The sequence below is a fragment of the Cebidichthys violaceus genome, unplaced genomic scaffold (assembly GCF_023349555.1).
Source record: "Cebidichthys violaceus isolate CVI_PGR_0920_01 unplaced genomic scaffold, fCebVio1.0.p SCAF_137, whole genome shotgun sequence".
Taxonomy (NCBI): domain Eukaryota; kingdom Metazoa; phylum Chordata; class Actinopteri; order Perciformes; family Stichaeidae; genus Cebidichthys; species Cebidichthys violaceus.
Window position 1 is genome coordinate 308,977 of NW_027176304.1, and position 21,024 is coordinate 330,000.

Consider the following 21,024-nt stretch of genomic DNA (forward strand, 5'->3'; position numbering starts at 1 on the left):
TCATTTGCTGAAAATGACACATTCATAATGTCTACTAATGCCTTAATAACAGTCTTGTGACATTTAAATCGGTGTCTCAATCCCGTTATCACCCTGTGAACAAGTTGATGTTTTTAGGTAACACATCTGGTTTAGGGCCAGAAGACTTCAGATTTTAGATTAATGTATGATGTGATCTTAATTATGGGATAAAACTCATTAGAAGTTCTTAACATGAACCTCACTTTTCCTAAAACTGTCAATTAAACCTGGCTAGCTCAAACTCCAAATATACAATAGATGTTTGTACATCTGAGTCGTACTTAAATATGCACCAATGAAAAGAACAAACCCTTCCTAGTTAAATACTTAATAGTTTAACATGTATCTGTATTAGAATATATTATTATTTAGTTTCTTGATAAACCTGACAAAAGCAAATAGTTTAATAACCTTCATGGGTTAAAAACAAAGAAATGTTTTCAGTTTTCAAGACTAATTGTGAATATACCCAAATGAACTCTTTGTTAACAGCTCATGTTGTATATACAGTTTAGACACAACATGAGTTGTTTATCCACACGCAGTTTTACACCTTAAAAAGGTATATTTAATCTGTAATCTAGTGTCAGTTTTACAGCCTGCAGGTTGTTAGTGTGGTGGCACTTCCTGAAAAGGGAAAATAAAAATCTCCCAACACAACTCAAAGCAAATTATGTTATAGTTTATATCTCCTGGGATCTTATTGGTAGACTGCATTCATGGAAACTGCGTTGTGGGGCACGACAGTGAAGTCATTAAGAAGCTTATAGACGTTCTGGCAGATTAGGTTTTTCTCTTCTAATCCTGCAGATTACCAGTGCACAAGCCTGCCGACTGGGAGTGCTTTGTTGCGTTGCACAGTTTCTTTATATTGATCATTTTTGGTTGCTGCCACATCACTGGACTATGTAGACTAAGACGGACACAAGCAGGAGTGAGAGGAGGTCACGGTGCAACAGAACTGCAGAAACTACGAAGCTGCAGGCAAGACAAAGCTTTTTATTAAAACTGTAGATGAAGGCAGGGTTTAGGGATGCCTTCTGAGTTGGATTTAATGAAACACAACATGGATTTTTACTTCATGGAGATATTCTATTTGTTTTGACAGAGTCAAGGTGGCAGAAGTTGGCTTACAACAGAATTACTAACCTGCGCTTAAGTGGAACATTGGCTCGAACAAGGAGGATCTTCTCTTTTGGAGGCTAATGCAGGTGGTGTCCATCGCTCTCTGCAGTGAAATGGAGACAGAGCCATGTTGTGGAGAGCATGAAGAAGACCCTGCAGTGGAGCGTACAGTGCCTGAGGTAAGAGAGGCCGTATCCGAGCATGCTGATGGGGTCAGTCACACCGAGCTGCCCTGTGGGCCTGCAGAGGAAGGCAAGGAGCTGAGAGGGAAAGAGCAGGCTGAAACAGAGAGCTGTGCAGATGAGAGTAAAAACGCAGAGGTAAAAAAAGCCTCTGATCCTGAGCAAAGTGGAGACACAGAATGCAAGGAGCGGAGGAAACTGAAAAAAACAAACAGCTGGAAGATGGTGAGATTTCAAGACCCATCAACAGAGGATGATGTGTTGGAGAGAGACAGCTCAGCAGAGAGTCTCTTTCCAGAATATGTGACGGTCGAGTGGACTTCCTCCACCTTTGAGGAGCTGTTTGTGGCAGACGATTGGCAGGAAATCACAGGTGAGGATGCATCATTGAATCACTTTAGACTTGGTTTTGGTAATGTTGCATAGTAACTTGTGCTTCTATTTAGTTAAATCTTATATTTGATTTTGGATTAAAACCACAAAAGAAGTAAAGTGACGAAAATGTGACTGACCTCAAGCTTGGCGTGTTTCTGAGCATGTGTTACCACCAACATGCAGATTAACCCTGCTTCCTCCTGCATGACCTTCTCTTCTTTCCTCACGCAGAGGACCGGCTGTTGAGAAAGAAGGTGGTGGAGTTCGGGGCCCCGCACACCCTGAGCCCGACCTGGGGCCAAGCGGTTACTGTGAAGATGCAATGTGTCCTGGAGGACCGCACTGTGGTGGAGAAGGACGGCAAGCTTGTCTTCGTTATTGGAGAGGGAGATGTAAACCAGGTAAACTCCTCAGTTTTCTCGGACAGCATAGTTTATCGTGTTTACATCACACTTCAATAGTGACCAATAGAGACTGTGAAAATAGACAAATAAGAGTCTGCAGACTAATCTCCATAAACAGATTCTGCATTCATATGCATGAAACGGGACAAGATTTTGGTATCTAGAGCGTTGTGGTTTCCGTTTGTAGACAAAGTAGTATGAACTAATAAGGTTCGAGCAGGCTTTGGTTGAATGCAGGTTAACAGTGCGTGTGGAAAGCAAAAGAGGCAGAATGCAATCTTGGAACTCATTGGCTATCGTCTAATGGTTATTTAGATTTTTATTGGTCTATAATTAGCTTGTAAACTGGCTACTTGTGAAACAATCTGGTCGTACAGGTGGTCTCTCAACTCCAACTCTAGTCACTCATCTCAAGTTGCTAATCGGAATGTAAACAACGAGCAGTGCACGGCAAAGGAAGTCTTGGCCCGGGTATCGGCTGGCTACACCAGAACCCCAGAAATATAACCCCTCATCAAGCCGATCACCGATGGGTTTCTGCAGACATGCTGGCAGCTCTGTGAGGTTGTACTTTGGTACAACTCTAGATTGTATATAAGAAGTGGATGTAAAATATGTCCCCTATTGGTTTGTGGACTGCTGTTCTGAACCATACCCTGTTTTATCATCTGTTTTACTCTTAATAGGACCATAATTTACTAAATGGAAGATTGAAACTAGCGATTAAGACAATCAAATTGGGAGTAGGGTCATTTTCTCATAGACTTCGATACAATCTGACTTATTTTTTGCAACCAGAGGAGTTGCCCCCTGATGGTCAGTAGAAAGAATGCAAATTTAAGGCACTTTAAGCCAAATGCTGACATCAGCATGCTAGCATTGCAATGGTAATGCTAACATGTTGATGGTAAGCAGGTGCAATGTTTACCTTGTTCGCCATCTTAATAACAGAAAGTGCAGCTGAGGCTGTTAGGAATGTCATTAGTTTTGTCAACCTCATGGTGGAGCTAGCTGAAAAGTCAGAATCATTATGATTAATCCTCTGGGAACCATAAATATATGCACCACATTTTATGACGGTCCAATAGTTGTTGAGGTATTTCAGTCTTAAACGACTGACCTACACGGTCATCCTAAGAGCTAGCAGGGTTAAAGAGCTGGTCCACATGCTTGAAAAATCTGATGTTTAGTCAATAAAGGACATTGAAATGCACAAAACAAAGTTATGCTTAAATGTATTTAGTGTAATTATGTAAAAAGCTCTGTCAGTCCTCTCAGTAACATGTTGTGTTTTGACACCTGTAGGCCCTGGAGGAGTGTGTCATGTCCATGCAAAAGGGTGAGATCACATTACTCCTGGCAGATTCACTGTATGCCTATGGACTTCTGGGAAGGTAAGGATTTTCCAGTTATTGTTGTTTAATGATGACCTATTGAATTAAGGAGCATGTTGAAGCAGAAAAAAAGACTTGGTCAGATATATATTTTGTATTCAAGTTGGCTTCTTGTACCTGTTGCTGTGAGGGCAGCCTGGCTATCCAGGGGTAGCGGGGTTAATGAACCATAAACAGGAGCAGATGGCTTCCTCCAAACACCATTCACAGGCAGCCTATCAATGGTGTGCTTGTAACCTCACAACCTATGGGAGGACACCACTTATATTACGGCCAATGGCTCAGGTTTATGACCTTTACACCATTAAAGAGCCAGTATAAACACAGAGAAGATTGGTGTGAAGAAACCCCATTGTTTATAGTTTAATGTTTACTTTAGATAACCTGAACACGTGAGAAGAAGACATTAATGTACAACATTGATTTGATGAGATTGTGACACATATCCATAAAAACATAATTTTTTTGAGGTGTGATTGGAGGAAAAACGAAAAAGCAAATGTGTTAAATGTGATTTAATTGGTTCACTAGTTTATTATGTTGTAGCAAATTACTTTCTGTAGTTATCGCTGTTAAAAGACTTTTTAAACAGACAGTAATATTCTGTATGTTAAGCTCTTTCATAAACAGCTGAATTGTGGCCATTAATTTAATTCTGAAAGTGATTATAACAACTCCATGCCAGTGTGTATGTAAGCCCACACCCATCAGAGTAAATTAAACATTATTAGATAGTTCCAATTTACAGCCATGTGGGCTCTGTGAGTGGACAGCACCAAATGTTGCAAATATAGAACGCCAGGGGAGAAAAAAAAAATAAAGTATCTGCTTGCAGTTTGGAGGACATTTGCTGAGCAGTTATATAAAAAAGTCCATTCAGCTGTATGTAGGACATACTGTACCATTAACAGAGTAGCTGTACAGAGGAGTAATGCATAAAATGAAACATGCACCCAGATTTATCATGGGGCCATAAAAGCCTTAAAAGGGTGCAGGACTCAGGGCTAAATTCATCCATTTTTACAGGCTGAAAGTAAAACACAGTCCATTTGAACGTTGTTGACAACACAATGTGCAAATGTGCTGAACATTGTGTTGTGAAAGTTTTTTCGTTCCAGTGTGTGTGCTATACTGTTTCAGTCTCCTCTGTGTGCTGTGTGTGAGGTCCTGTTTGTATTCAGGAGCTCTGTGAAGGGGATGATGGGACATGGGGTCTGCGAGGTGAGAGTGAGGAGTCTCCTAGGTGTTGTCTAGACTCTCGCCCTCTGTTGTGTGTTAAAGAAGGAGGCAGAGAAAAAGAAGAAGGCAACGGGAGGTTAGTTAATGATTGTTTTGATGCAGCTGATTAGGGTTGTGTGCTGTCAAGTCAGAAGGTATACAATCAGAGCTTCATGCCAACTCCTTAAACATGATTTACTTACAGAGGTTACTGGTTGCTCAGAATGTAATTTTCTCTGGTCACTGAAGCTAAATGCATTTGTTAATACTTCGGTATGGTGAGTGGGAATATCAAGAACACATGTAATAATATAGCATGTTACAAACTCAACTAAACTCCAAGATAAAAAAACACGTCATCCGATAATGGAAAACTTTTGGGAAATACATTTATTTTCTTTCTTGCTGATAGTTAGATGAAAAAATGTCTGTAAGCTAGCTTAGCTTAGCATAATGAGTAGAAACAGGAAGAAATGCCTACAAGAACATCTACTCTTTACCATGTTGGATCTTGTTTGTTTAGTCCGGACAAAAACTGAAGTATATAAAATGTGTATGTTTTGTTACAATTATCTGCAAACCTATTTCTTTCTGAGCTTTCTGAGCAGAGTCTCCAAGAAGTCACTGGTCATGCAAAAAAAGTTTGGTGACTATAGCATTATTTGTTACCTTTGGACAGAGTTAGTCTTGCTCTTTCCCCACTGTCTACAGTCCTTTATGTTGAGCTAAGTTGACAGGCTGCTCATTGTAGCTTCATTTACCATATAGACATGAGATGGGTATTGGTGTTTTCATCTAACTAATGGACAGAATGAGAATAAGTGTTTTTAATATGTCACAGAGCTTCTAACTTCTCAATCATGGCATGTTGCCAGACCTGCTTGTTGAAGTTAATATAAAACTATTTAATAAAACAATTATTTGAGCAAATAAGCTGACACAAAGTATCTCAAGCATAAACATACATCATTTTTCAGTGTAGATTTGACAGTCACAGCGTGTCTGTGCTGTAAAATCAGAGACAATGAGGGAAATCTCATTAGCCTCTCTGTGTTTTCTGGCAGAGGCATTGATTGAACTCTGTCAGTTGCCTGTTGCAAACAGTGCTGCTAAGAGCACTTCACAGTTATTTATCAGAACAGTGTGCAAAGCGTGTCAGACAGTATGATTAAACACAGCACAGTGGAGTGGTCTGTAGCTTGGTGTGTGGGTGATGGGCTGAGCTGCAACTCCTTCAAAATGTGAATACAAAGACAATAAAACCCCCAGAAAAGTCTGGAGCTTTTACCTGATTGATTACAACGGACAAGCTGGTCAGGACTCAATCGACAGAAATAATCTCTGACATGTTTCCTGTGACATTAAAGCATTCGAAAGGGGAGAGGTGACAAAAGACATCACACTCGCCTTTTTGAGGAACCGCAGCATACGTCAAAGCTATTCCCTAACTGAGGCATACACAAACTGGCTCCCCTCAACAGGCAAGTCATTATCAAAGAGCAGTGGTGGCTAACATCTGTTGATCTCTGGACAGGCCAAACTTTAACACTCATAAACTCCTAGTCTGCCTCATCAGCTCTGCACCACCCCAAAGTCAACATTTAGTGTCAATGGCAGATGCTTTATTTTCTGAATAATTTCTTTCTAGCCGTATGTGAAACGCCACATAACACATTTAAAGACTTGCAATGGTGTGCTGTAAGGTTAGTTTGGCTGGCTGTCAACAAGCATAAACAGAGGCTTAAATCCCGCTGCTGGCAGTAAAGGTGTTGGTGTACTTTAAATCTTTGCACGAATGAGAACTACTTCAGTGGCACATGTTGAACTAGAGTTAATTAGACCACTGGGATGTGTCGTAGTTAAATTAATAGTTTAATCCAAGTCCAGATGTACCGTGTCAGCCAATTAATCGTTCTACTGTTGCATTAACATGTCACAATGGGATTGTGTGATATGTATGATTAAACCTGAAGTTTAGCCAAGGCTACATTTAGTGTAAATCAACCACAAATGACATATTGGTAAATCGAAACTAGCACAAATGAAGTAAAAGCTAAAGCAGAGTAAAAAAAAAAATGAATCTGTCACAATACAATAAGGCATACAAATATGGGAGTTGGTAAATTTACCCCACAGTCTATTGGTAGCATCTACAGAAAGGACTTTACGGGACCCAAAGTTGAATCCTGGTGTATCCCACATGGAATAAAACATAATAATAATAAATTACTTGTAGTGACCAAACCCACAGGAACAGCTCCAAGCTTCGAAGCAAATTCTACATACTGACCAAACAGTGGAATTACAATTTCCGTGTCCGTCACATGGTGCCAAAAAGACTTTTCCCGATAGACTTACATTGGGAAAAAGAATATTCTCTTTGTACATCCATGGTGTGAACCAACAGATTAAGTTCCACATCTGTGTTTGCCTCCGACCCTATCTGCCACCCCGCTTGGAAGTGTTGTGAACGTTGTGTGGATAGATGAAAGTATATTAGGTTATATTTATATGATGTATTTATATTTTCTGTTGCTAACAGATGTTATTTACACAGACAAGGGCCATATTTAGTATTACAAATAGGAGTTAGCTACGGCATTCAGAAATGTAGGTTGCAATATCTTGTGAGTGTCACTGAGACAGAAAACGGTCTCCAACAAAGTTAATTTTCTACTGATTTGTCTGTCTGGAAAATGCCATTTTAGTGTCAGAATGATCTGAGGATATGTGGGTTGTGAAAAATGGTCCAATATTTACTTTAGTGACTATGGAGTACAAGAATTGGTCATAATTTGTGCTAATTTTCATTTCACCCTTTGGAGTTAATAGACTCAGCGACATAGAGACCGGAAACTGACTCTCAGGACAATGTCTCCTTTCTGAATTGTGTGAGTGAACCACAACATGCAAGTATAGATAATCACTTACTAAACAAACAGAATTTATTAGAAAAGTAGAGACACTTTGGAGACACACCAGATGGCTATCATTGTCAGTTTCTGAACAAACAAGCCCTGCTGGGGGAGGAGAGAGAGGAATCTCCCTCTCTTTGACCCCAGGCGAGGTGGGCCTGATGGCTGTTAGAGCCTTGATTACACCAGGCTTACTGATTCGGCAGAACAGTGGCAGGTTGGAGCAAGTTAAGTGAAGCTGTAGTTCATGGGAAAGCACTGTTAAATCGATGATTGATGGTTATTGCATAATATTCATCATCTGTTAGTAGGAAGTACATTTTAATGTGATTTTTTTTGTTTTGTGCGACTGCCAGGCTGTCATAGTGTGCACGTAAATAGTGTCTGATGTTTAAAATAGTGTAGGTGTAAATACATCAAGGTGTGTGCTTGGTTTTGTCATTTGGTTTGGTTTATTGACAATAAGAATAGATTGATAAAATCCTGGACGTTTTTCCATTTATCAAGACTGAGACAGGTTGTCTGACATTAATACTAAAAAATAGCATCCAAAAAACTAGAACACTGAATCATAAGTAAAACAATTTAACTATTTCTTCAGGAATCAGGCAATTTGAAAATAATCATAGACACCCAAACAAGACGTCAGCATGCTAACGATGACAGATGTTCACCATGTTCACCTATAGTCTAACATTTGCTACTTACCACTAAACACAAAGAAAGGTGATGCTGATGGGAATGCCCATCCAGGTATTTTGATGACACTAGAGGAAACATTAGAGGATCACCAAAAGTTATTATGATTCATCCTGAGGGGACCATGAATGTGTGCACCAAATGTCACGGCGATGTATCCAACATATATATTTAGATATTTCACTTAAAAACCACAAATGTCAATCTAATTTTTAGTGATAGAGGAAAAGCCAAGGGATCAATACATTCAATAGGATTAATCCTCTGGGGAACATGAATGTCTTTACATACCTATTGGCAACCTTGCTAATTTTTAATAGTCATACAATTGTACAAATATTTTGTGCACTGTCTGCTTCTCAAAACAAAATTATTGATTGTTTGATCATGGGTCAATTTTTTAGTTTGTCCATCTCTTTAGTCCAAAGTAATATGTCTCAAGAACTGTTGGATAGGAATGTCGTCATTGCAAAATGTGGATCAGTTCACAATTAATTTGACCTGCGGAACATCCAGCCTGTATCAAAACTAATTGTTAAATAAAACATATTTCATTGGAATTTGTGTGCTAGTGAAACATATTCTCGTGAATTTGCTCAAGGGGAATCTTTGTTGACACTCTTGAAGAAGTTGGCAAGTGTGGAAGTCTCTCTCCTCGGAGGCACACCCATATCCAGCGGGGAATGCAGTTGAAAAAGGCAACAGTGACATTTGTCAGGGCAGAAAGGTATGCAGGCCGAGAGATTCAAAAAGCAAAGAGGCAACGTGAGAAAGTGTTAAGCCAGAAATGGGATCAATGGGATCAAGTCTGATGATGAGTAAGGACACTTATAGGCGTAGCTGCCATTGTCAAATGTGATTGATGTCACAGTGATTTACTTGACAGAAGTTTTGGCGTTTTGTGATTATCTTGTATTCTTCCTCTTCTTATAAACCATTCTGTCCTCTTGTCACCAAACGTAACATGATACAACAAAGAACTGGCAGTTCTGCTTTTCATTACACGGAGCACTCGCCAGCAGACAGGTACAGTGACTCACTTGCCACAAAGTTGTACTGGTGTCTGTCACTTTGTGTACACGAGCCCTCCTCCCCTGTCTCCAGATACGTAAGCATGTTGTCTGCACATAAAATCTGTGAGGTGGAGTTCCTCTCTGTGCTGGTGGTAGTGTGACTCATCGCCACCTGGGTCAAATGAATAATGCGACCTTTGAGAACTGTGGAAAACATAATGATAAACCATTCTTCTCCACATTGCTGTTTCCTCTCAGGATTCAAGCAACAACTTGTTGCATGGTCCTGGGACCTATAAACAAGTTTGACTGTAGCTTTTGGCCTCTGTGTGTCTCTTTCCTGACGCAGCAGGCTGACGAGAAACCACACCCAGACCTCACGCTCCAGGAGCAGGCCAGCAAGCAGCGACAGCTGTAGCACGCTCCAGATAAAATCAGGCTTAGGCTCTCCTGGCTCTCCTGTTTGCCAAAAACACTCCCACATTAGTTTGAAGCTTCATGTGTTGACCTAAAGCTTAAAAGAAATGTATGAATTAAATCTGATCTGAATACTCTGTTTTAAATTCTGAAAACTAGATGGTGGGTTGTTTTAGCACCGCAGCATTACTTTGCCACTCAGACCAGTGTTTGAACAGTGCATGTCCCTCATCTAATCTCCTTGGATGTTTACCTTTTTCCCCTACTGCTAGCAGGCTTATCTCTCTCATCGACACAGCCTTATAGCACTGCCCTCAGTTATATCTACTTCTGCTTTCCGTGGTCACGGGGTATTTAGTGGGACAGTAAATCTCCTCAACTGAAATATGCATTTATTGAATTTAAGGTAGGTAGTGTATTTTTAGAGTAGATACCACTTTACTGGTGGCATAAAGTTGATTTTGCATTGCATTTTGCTTTGATTTGTTAAAATGTATCCTTAATTTATTTTTGTCCCCTTTTTGTCCCTATTTGGATACCCAAATTACCTTTTGCATTGCAGTCATTGTCCTTTAGACATGATGCGTGATTTTAATCAAATTAAAACCTTCAATGTTTTATGTAAACACACCGCTACATAAGGCAACAGATGAGAGCAAACAGGTCACTCAGCGTAATGAAAAGTGCTTCCCATTGGGATTGACATGGCAACAAAAACAACTAAAAATTTGGCCAAACCACCACAGGACATTTATATTTCAGCAATTACAAGTTCATAGTGGTTGATGAAAAGTCTATTAGTCTTATCTTGTGTCTTATATTGCTGTATCTTTTAAAATTTATTTTTTTAAATCCTTGGAGATGAGACAAACCTGTCTACTAGCTGTAGCAGTCCCTCTCAGTCCCTCCCGTACACTGACACTGTTAACGGCCATGTTCTCCATTTTTTCACCTGCCGGCTTCACCTGCAAACCCAACAACTTATGCAGATCCTTTATTTTAGTTGTAAACAAACAAAGTTACATTTACATTCAGTACGTGTGTTGTTGAGGTCAAGTGTTGAATGCATTTCCTTCCTCATAAAACAGTTGCAGATGTGATTTTTGAAGTATTGTAAATGCATATTTTTACATCTATCACCAGCTAGCAAAAAAAATAAAAAACTTGATTATTTGAAAACCTTTACCGTAAAAACAGTGCTTTTTGGATCGTAAAAGCATGCGAAAGTTTTATGTACTGACATTTACTGTTCTCAGAGAATTACTCCTACAGACTTTGGTGATCCCAAAGCAGCACCACCATGAAGTATGAAGTGAAATATATTTTATTTTCTTGAGCTTACTGGATGGATGGCTACAAAATTTGGTACGCACACATTTGGTGTCCCCTTCAGGATGAATTGCTAACTTTGTTCTAGCTACATTATCAGGCCCGATATTTTGGTTTATCACCAAATACTAAAACTAATGACCTTTCTGTCAGCATCAGCTTGTTTACTACTACTTAGCAAAAGTTAGCATCCTAACACATTAACGCTAAGATGGTCATCTGGGTAAACATTTCCCTTGCTTAGCAACAGAATGTTAGCACTGCATTGTGATTGTGTCATGTTAGCGTGCTGATTTTAGCATGTAGCTCAAAGTAGTGGTGTGTCTAAGTACAGCCGCTACATGGCTGTAGACCCCTATTTAGTTTTTTTACGTTGCAAAAATATTTTCATAAATTTTCACGTATAGGTCTAAAGTTTGACCAAAAATGTGCCTTTAGGCCGATGTGTACATTGCGTCACACCCCTCTGTACATCAACAACAGCTATAGACACTTTTGCCTACAACATGTTGTACGAGTTAGTTTGTTTCAAGCATAGACCGGCTCTGACTCTCCTGTTTTGTTTATGTACCTACGGCTTTTGTATTCATAGCTGCTTTCAATCCCCCTCGTCATTGCTGAAAAACAGAAGCTGTGTCTGGCAATCTTTGACTTCCAGGACCACCCAGTCCCACTTGTCATTTGTGGCTCTAAGAAGTCACTTCTTATTATGATTTTATAATTTTACATACACATTTAAAACTACAAAATAATGCAATGTCTGTAAGGAGCTCAGGCAGACTGTCTGGACAACTCGTGAACCCATATTTTTTGGAGCAGATGGGATGGTAGTGGGGGAAGACAGTGACACACTGTGAACACACATGCAGTTTAAAAAAGTCTGTATCGATGCTCAATGTATCATGTTATGTGGCAGAGGAAATAAGCATATGTGTCTGTACAGCAGCTGTGCTGCTGCTGCTGGGGAGGGATGTGAGGATGTGTCTGTCTGTGAGCCAGAAGAAGGAGATCTGTAGCAGAGTAACAAGTGGCACTGGTGTGTGTGTGTGTGTGTGTGTGTGTGTGTGTGTGTGTGTGTGTGTGTGTGTGTGTGTGTGTGTGTGTGTGTGTGTGTGTGTGTTTAGGTGTGTGTGTTTGTGTGTGTGTGTTTGTGTTCGGGTGATAAAGAGGTACCGTCAGTGGGGACGTGGCGTGTGAGTCATCTCACAGAGACGTCACTGCTTCGTCATCAGTCATCTGCAGCAGTCTAGCAGATACACACACACACACACACACACACACACACACACTCACACACACACACACACACACACACACACACACACACACACACACACACACACACACACAGCTTTCAAAATATTCTTCTCAAAGTTAATGAGTGGCAGACTCCCACTGACGTCCTCACTGCAAAATTAAAATCAGATGTGCAGTGATTAAGCTGAAGTGATTTACTATTCCATTTTAAATTAAACAATCTTAGTGGTTTGATAGCACTGGTGGGATTAGTTGCACTGTGGTTATGTTTCATATTGTCATTCCATATGGTGAAGGACAATACAATCTCATGTAAGACTGCATTATCTGTGCAAGAAAACAAATCAGTTTGCATATAAAATAAGAGCAAAAACAGACTGAAATTTCTTGTAAATGGGCTGCTTGTGTTTGCTTTCAAAGCACTCAATAATAAGAGTGACCTATGCCATTACCACTGGCTCTGGTCAAGCCCGTTCTTTAGAAATGTGGCTCTTCGAGAGGATTGATGCTCCAGGTCTCACTGCTGTGCTCAGCCATCAGAGAGAAAGACTAAAGGATTGTGCTAATGGCCCTGCTACATTTTCTTTACTCGGCCAGCAGACGCCGGCTGCTCCTCCGTGACAACCTGACTAATAAGTCATGAGTTCAATGGGCTGCTATTGATTCGCAGGCTGCACAAGGAGGTAGAGCCGGCTGCTGCTGAAAGGAAGCTGGATCTTTATTGGTTAGATAACAAACACACACCGAGGCAGTCCTATTTCTTGTGGACAGCGATATGACAGGAGGGTGACTGAATGATAATGATGATGTTTTTGTTTGATGTACACAACGTCAGAAAGTCAACATGTGTACATAATGTATGTGCTTGTAAATTACTCATCAGATATGTTAAACATTAAAGACATGAAGGCCAGGTGTATCTGTACAGGTGCAAATGCTGCTCATTAAATCATCAGTCAGGGAGCGTGATAGCTGCTGTCCGTTTGTTGTGTGCTCAATTTGCAAAACAATATTCAAGACACAGTGACATTTTCTCGGTGGGAGTTATCTGGTTTCAGCACATGCATGTGTGACAGCTCGGACTTAGAAGGGAAATTAATTTCTGATCAATATCTCTTTATGACATTTATTCCCCTACCTGAATGTCATAAACAAAGCAATGAGCCGCTTGTGATCACAAACGTTACTGTTCACAACTCTGTAACCTCTGAGGGAGGCAAACAGCAACCCTGTAGAATGATAACGAATGCATATTTTATGTCAAAATCAAATTTTTATGGAAAAAAAAGACATTTTTGATCTGAGTGCAAATTAAATTGCTCATCTAAATACATGGCACAAAATACCCCTGCAACATTCGGGGATTCATATGTCCGCTGAAGTAGACAGACATTTTATGTGGAGTATAATCATAATGGAAGAGGAGGACTTTCATCTTTCAAAGAGCAGGATTTTTGGCTCCTCGCTCAGAATTTGTAGGAACTTAGAAAGCTTTGAAGTTCACAAGTGAAACCTAAAACTGGCAGAGATTCGGTTTATGTAATCAGTAGACATAACGTCTGTGCAAAGAAAGATCCGAGCTGTCATTGCCGTTCACTACAGCTTCACATTCACCTCGCTGAGAATCCACTGAAACTAAACCTCACTCCCCGCGGCTGCATGAGAAATGGCCACTTGACCGCACCGTGCACACCTCAGAGACGTCTGCTTGTTCGTATTGATTGATTTTAGATTTAGAGTCAATCCCGGGATAAGACATCTTCCACAGATAACAGCGAGGCTGATATTCTAGAAAATTACCTCAGGTGATGTATTTCTGTGTAAGACAGATTGCTCTCATCCACCATAATGCACACCAAAAGCTTTGAACTTTTGTTTTTTGAGGAATTATTCATCTTGATTCTGACACAGATCAGAGCCCAAACCTGTGAGAGGTTTCAGATCATTGCATCAGGTAGAAACTGAAACTTGGCCGGCTCACCTGTGAGTCAACCTTGAGTAAAGCTTTTGTTTTGTTTAAACACTTTTAACTTCCCTCGTTCCTTCACTCACTCACTTATTCACTGCAGAGAGGTGGAGCTCACAGTTGATATCAGTCTAATTAAATTGATACATTTGCTCTCAGATTTGAATTTGATTTGACTTGAAAAAATGATCAAAAACTTGCTATGATGGATAAACATTTTTATTGTTCATCACGTGATAAAAGAGATGAAGTAAACAAATGGTTGGTGAAGAAAGTCGAACATTTCATAAAAACTGGAGAATCAAACTTAAGCTAACATCTGAGCTGTCCAATCAAATAAATGCAAGCACACATTCCTTGTGGATTATTTGTACCATGAACAGAGTGCCTCTACTGTTTGCTTCGCAAACATCATGAACAAACATAAATTGCTGCTGTGGTAACTTTCTAGAGATATTGTCTCATAGTGTTATAAACTGCTGTGTAATGTTTTGGTGCCTGATGATTATTGGTCCTCCAACTGGACTTCCTGAATCATATTGCTTCATCTCACTGATACCTGAAGCGACATGCCCCCACCAACACAGCACCGTGTGTTGTTTTAATGCGGGGCTGCTTTTGTTCTGAATGCCCGCTAATAGGGCACTATGTATGCAATTGTAAGCTAATAACTTGATAAGTCACTGAAACGAAAGTGAAACTTATCTATGCTCTCTTCAAAGCCACAAAACCAGTATAAGTTTCACTTTAACTTCAGTTTCATGTCAGAAAATATTTTAATTATAGCGTACATTTACACTGATATTGATTTTTTTTAAAGGTTTGCTGCCGCCTCATCCACAGCAGTACTTTGCTCCTGTGCTCTGTCTGTTTCTCCAAACACCATCTATTGTAGGTAAAACATACAACTCCCCTTCAAAAACACATGAACTGTCCCTTTTAATGGTGTTCTCACATGTTTTCTGTACTCACACCTTCATGTTTCAAATAGACCCATTTACACAAGGCACTGCCTTTTACCCTGCCTACTGCAGACAACTATTGTATTTTTATTACTTAAAGCTGGTTAAATAAAGTTGTGTGACCAACGAGTGTCTCTGAAATGGACTGGAAACTGCACATCCCTGCTATTTAAACAGCCACTATATACCCTGCAGGTAGTCCAGGGCTGAAATTGGATTCATTTTAACAGGCTAAGAAAACCTGCTGTAGATTATATGGGGACTTTTGAGGAGCTCAGCAGCCAGGATGTAGGCAGTAGCTGCCCTTGATCCCTGCGAGCACAGTTTCATTGGCTCATTGCCGGAGGAGGAAATAAAAACAAAAAGGAGAGGAAAGCACATGCTGCAGGCAGCAACTGAAAGGTCTCACACTGTTAGTTTCAAGATCTTCCACTGTACGAGGCTGTTTTGCTGCAAATTAACTAGAATTGCAGCAAGCGAGGAAAAACAGCTGTGACGTCTCACCAATGCCTGGATTAAAGCTAAGCTCCTTTACACGACTGTATTGGTCCTGTTTGTCCATCCAAGAGTCAAAACAGACACTCAACGTCAGCAGCAGCAGACCTGTTTTCACTGCTGTAAAAAAAATAAACAACCTTATAAATCCTCTTGGATTTAGTATTATCATACAAGCTGCACACCACATTTATGCAGTATATTAGTGCACTATCTGAGGTTGTAACCATAGAAACCAGTTTGAGGTGCATCACTGGCCTTTCCATCATTTGAAACGGAGAGAGTGACGTCAAAGTGACCACAGTTTTCCCTCTGTGGGAGTTTTTCCTTTTATTCAGAGCGGCGAGGGGCATGCTTGACAGATAACAGGGTGAGTCATCGGCAACATCATACACCTTGATGAGGAAGTTTGCTAAGCCACAACACATGTATCAAATTCATCTATAATGAATGCATATCTTCCCATGACACAAGATGGGAAAGCTTCTCGTCCTTATCACCACAATCCATACGAACACAAGAAGAGGGAAACATTTCTCTTTTAATGGGATCTGTTCAGTCAGTCATAATACGAGAAATAAAACCACATCACACAAATGTCAGATAATAAAAGCACGGTGGGCCTCGTAAATGTAGATTAGACATTTGTTTAAGTTCTGTAGTTTGTTATTGAAAGTTGTGGAAGTAGGTCACAGTGAAATTTGAAAGAAAATACCTCTGACGAAATTAGTTTTGAGGGTGTATATAAAATATTGTTGTATTTTATATTACTTTGTATTACATTATTAAATTATATTGTTTATGTCTGGTTTCAGACCTCTCTCACATTTTTCCAACAGTATAAATAGGTCTGGTGCTCATTGAAAACGGCTTCTCACAATTGAAGAAACAACAAAGCCAATCGTAGGTTTGTAGGCAGGATTAAAAAATGGTGACATTATCTTCTTGTGCCATAGCCAGGGACTAAAACTTTCCACAAAAATGGTCACAAATGTGGATGAGATCCACACGTTGACTTTCAGAAATTACAGAGACTCAGATACAGACCGCAAATGTCTCGTATCTTCAGCCCTTTGACTTTGTCCTCCTGCTGAAGGTCTCACTGACCTTTTCTCTGGTTTGGAACATGAGGCAACAAGCAGGGTAATTTCTCTGCAAGATGGTTGGAAACCGAGGAAAAATTACAAAAATTACAACTCATTATGATGTATTTCATCATTCTAAATTAAATATTATTGCAGGGGTATACATATATATATATATATATATATATATATATATATATATATATATATATATATAATCATACACATGTGATACATTTTTCTAACATAAATTATTAACACTGATATGATGATTCAAATTTGAAATGTAAAATGTGTTTTTTTAACTGAACTAATAACCAACCACTCCAAATATATAACATTGCAGGAAAACCCCTAATTGACTACCAAGCTAGCAGTTATCATCTTGAAATACTGCGTGAATCCAGAAGATATTTTGGCATGTCATAGCAGGAAAGTCCCATTAGAAATGGCTTCATTCCATTTAGGTCGCACAGGGTCCTGATATTGTGCATCCTGGCTCACTAGCTTTGCTTAAGGGACACTTGTTTCACCTAAATCTAATTAGACAGTGGTGAAGATTGTACCGTAAATGACGTGAAAACAAATCTTGATATAAAATCAATAAATTCATGTTTAAGAAAGATCTTGTTAGTGTGTTAAGTGAATGAGTCTCTTTAAGAGCAGCAGAGAGAGGCTGGTAGGAGGCCGGCTCTGCAGCTCAGTGTTAGGAAAACGTGGACCCGGGCTTAAGTTGCAGATTCAGGTTTCATTGGGATCTTGTGGAGGTATCTCACCCTGCTGACCAGACTCCGCTTCCTGTTTGCACTAATAAGGCCCTGGGGGCTCATTGGCTGAACTCAGCGCAGCAGCACACTGGTGTGGTGCTAATCACCAATGACCCACATGACACCGTAAACCTCATAGATCTGTCAGTGCCCTGCATTCTCAGATTAGTTTCGACAGCTCGCCAGTCATGCCCATTTTGTTTAATGCTTGTGAAGGACGCTCAACTCCCAGTGACTCACATTATTTCAGACATAAATTCTAACTCTGTGTTCCGTATACTGTGGTGGTATTCTGCTTACTGTGTGTGCATTAGCTGCTGAGCTTAATGGCATAATGCTTCAAAGGTCACCTGTTGAATCCTGCATGTGAAGAATTGTCAGGTAGGCTGTGTGTGTGTGTGTGTGTGTGTGTGTGTGTGTGTGTGTGTGTGTGTGTGTGTGTGTGTGAGTGAGAGACTTGTGTTTCCTTTGTAGGATAACACATCATTTGGGATTCATGAAGTTTTGATGTGGCACATTTGGTTTGAGCAGTTAACACCGAAGCAGCTGCGCCTGCATCGATTAATAAGAAATGACTCATCACTTCTCATTTAATGTGTCCGGACCTGTGTGAGTCATGAGCAGTGAAGTGGATGCTTCCTCTTTACGAAAAAATATAAATCAATATTTAATGATGATAATGAGTAAGGGGTTTTGCTGCTGAGTTACTATTTACAAACCAAGCACTGTCATGGTTTCAGACACATATTATGAAACAGTATTTGGGACTTTTTCCGTGAACTGACATACTAGAGAGCCAGGTTTCTCATTCCATTGCATCTGCTCTGGGTAAGACATCAAGCTCAGTATGAAATTGTTTCAAAGAAACAAACATTTAGTGTGCATTATTCAGTAACTTAAAATGAAAAGTGGGTTTAGAGAGGAATTCTTAGAATTCCATTTAATCTCTCAGCCAGGCACTATCAGTAGGCAGGAAACTGTGTGTGTGATTGTTATACGTCACACACCGTTGCATAACACGCAGCCCTCAGAATATTGTGTAATATTTTCAGATAAGGGTAGAGAAAAGCATGCAAGGACAACACTGCGACAGTATGTCCATGTGCTGTACAAGCTGTGCAGTGGATCATTTGGTGATGGTGTCACATCCTTAGTACGCCAGCAAAACGCACAACATTATCACGTAAGAAGGATCTGTTTCTCATCACCAGATGTGCAGCATGAGGCCCATTTTAGAAAGACTAACATTACCTGGTACGACCCAAGCCATGTGCTGTATGTTCTTTATAAATGAGTCGACTGTCTTCTTCTCTGCTGCTCTTGAAAGCCTGTTACACAACTCTTCTCTGATCCTTAGTAAACATGCTGTGGTATGCAAAAACAAGTCAACAGGACTAAACGCTACCGTCAAAAATTGTTCTGACCTAAATCTACTTATCGATGGCTATAAATGCTAGTGTCTCTGAACGCTGCTTCTTCCGGTCCTGAGCGCAGGGATCCGGCTCAGGTTTCTGAGTCCTCGGCTCAGCTGCTGGTTTCACACTCCTGTGACAGTAGACAAGGTCTCCAGAGAGGAGAGGTGAAAGGGGAATCTGATCCCACAGTCTCCCAGTAACTGGGGATACAACTAATTCTGTTAGACAGACATAAATTGTTTCATTGACACAACCAGTATGAATAATTCATGACCTAACACAACTCCCTGTACTATCCCACTCAAACAGTCACTGGTGGGGTCTGCAGGAAGCTGAACTTCCTTTTGCATGATTTTTGTAGAGTTCATTAAACTGACAGGATCTACTTTAAAGTTAGATTTAGCTTTTTATTGTTAAGATTGTGAGATTTTATTACAGTGAAAAAGCAACTAATCATCTTTGTGTTTTTAAACATGAAACATGCAGTATTTTTGTAATTGTTTTTGTTACAATCAATAATGTAGGCCACTTCAAAATCAGCTTTTAAAAAATATGCTCAAACTGTCATTGCATTCATTCCCTCTCGGCTTCTCTCTCTAACACACACACGCTCTCACACACACACGCTCTCACACACACACACACACACACACACACACACACACACACACACACACACACACACACACACACACACACACACACACACACACCCACCCACCTTTGGAACCAGAGCCTCCACAGAGTAACTGATAATGGACCATTGTGTGCCATGTGGTCACAGGAGCCAGATGATTGAAAACCAAATTAACTTTTCTTCTGAGTGACTCTCAAGTAAGATGAAGCCGTCGTTGCCTCACAGGTTCATACCGATTTCAAATTCTTATCTGCTTTAAATGAGCCGGAGTCACTCAGACGTCTTTTAAAGGTGTTGATTTTAAGGTGTGAGTGAGCTGTTGGATACGGTGAAATGGAATGTATACATAGAGCAACTAAAAGAACACAAATGTACTTACAGTTTGTACATTGGTTTCTGATATCACAAATATTTTGTATTTATGCTCATATGTTTGTCGAAATACATTCGAAACATTTAAAAAACAGGCCGTGACAAAAGACCACAAATATTCAGTACTGATCCTGATGGGAATGTTTCAACTCTTCGACTAAATGGAGTCATCTCTGGATTTCTTCATTTTTAACAGCAGATGCATATGGCCACCATTAAACACATACTGTATGAACACAATCATCAAATGTCTTGCACAAGTTACAAAGCTTTGAGTTTCTTCTGCAGGATGTTGACCAGCTTGTTTCTGCTTTTCTTGAAGCTGGCAGCAATCAGATTGATTTATTGACTCATTTAAATAATCTTTGATGCTCTTGGCTCTTTTACTCTTTGCTCTGAGAGATATTGATTATGTGTTTGTTTTTTGTCTTTGTTTACGTGCAGGGAGCCTGATATTCCAGCCTGGGCTCCTTTACTCTACCAGCTCCAGCTGCTGGATGTCAGAGAGAAACCGGACCCATTAACTCTGCCCATCGCAGACTGCATCCGCATTGGCAACCAGAAACGAGAGCGAGGAAACTTTCATTTCCAGAGGGAGGAATACAGCATGGCTGTCAGAGCCTATTCTATGGCTCTGGATGTGTTAACCACACGCAGTAGAGGTAACCTATCGTCAAAACCTGAATTTATTCATAGAAAATATTTCCATACCGTCGTCTGTACCAGGACTGTGTTGTAGTAATTGATATGAGCATGAACACACACATATCCATTAGAAATATAAAAACGCAGGATTTGATAGAGACCTTAAACACAACATTTCTACATGAGCCCATAATGACATAACAGTTTAGTGCTCTCCTGCAGTCTGCCAACACACTAATCACACTGTCACCATGCAGAGTCACATCTATCTGAGCCTGGCGCCACGATAAATGTTTTTGCTTAATTCTTTTGCATAATCAAAGCTAATCAA

At 40.1% G+C, this 21,024-nt stretch overlaps 1 protein-coding gene across 1 annotated transcript in view; it reads left to right on the forward strand.

The window, feature by feature from the left end:
* Positions 1-1,131: 1,131 nt before the first annotated feature.
* The window catches only part of fkbp16 (FKBP prolyl isomerase 16), a gene marked incomplete at its 3' end in the record, with an annotated part of 22,371 nt that continues 2,478 nt past the window's right edge, over positions 1,132-21,024 (forward strand). The window contains exons 1-4 of the mRNA XM_068708170.1: positions 1,132-1,701; positions 1,935-2,104; positions 3,413-3,501; positions 20,493-20,710. Of these exons, the coding sequence (XP_068564271.1) occupies positions 1,227-1,701; positions 1,935-2,104; positions 3,413-3,501; positions 20,493-20,710 (952 nt within the window). The remainder of the gene's footprint in view (positions 1,702-1,934; positions 2,105-3,412; positions 3,502-20,492; positions 20,711-21,024) is intronic.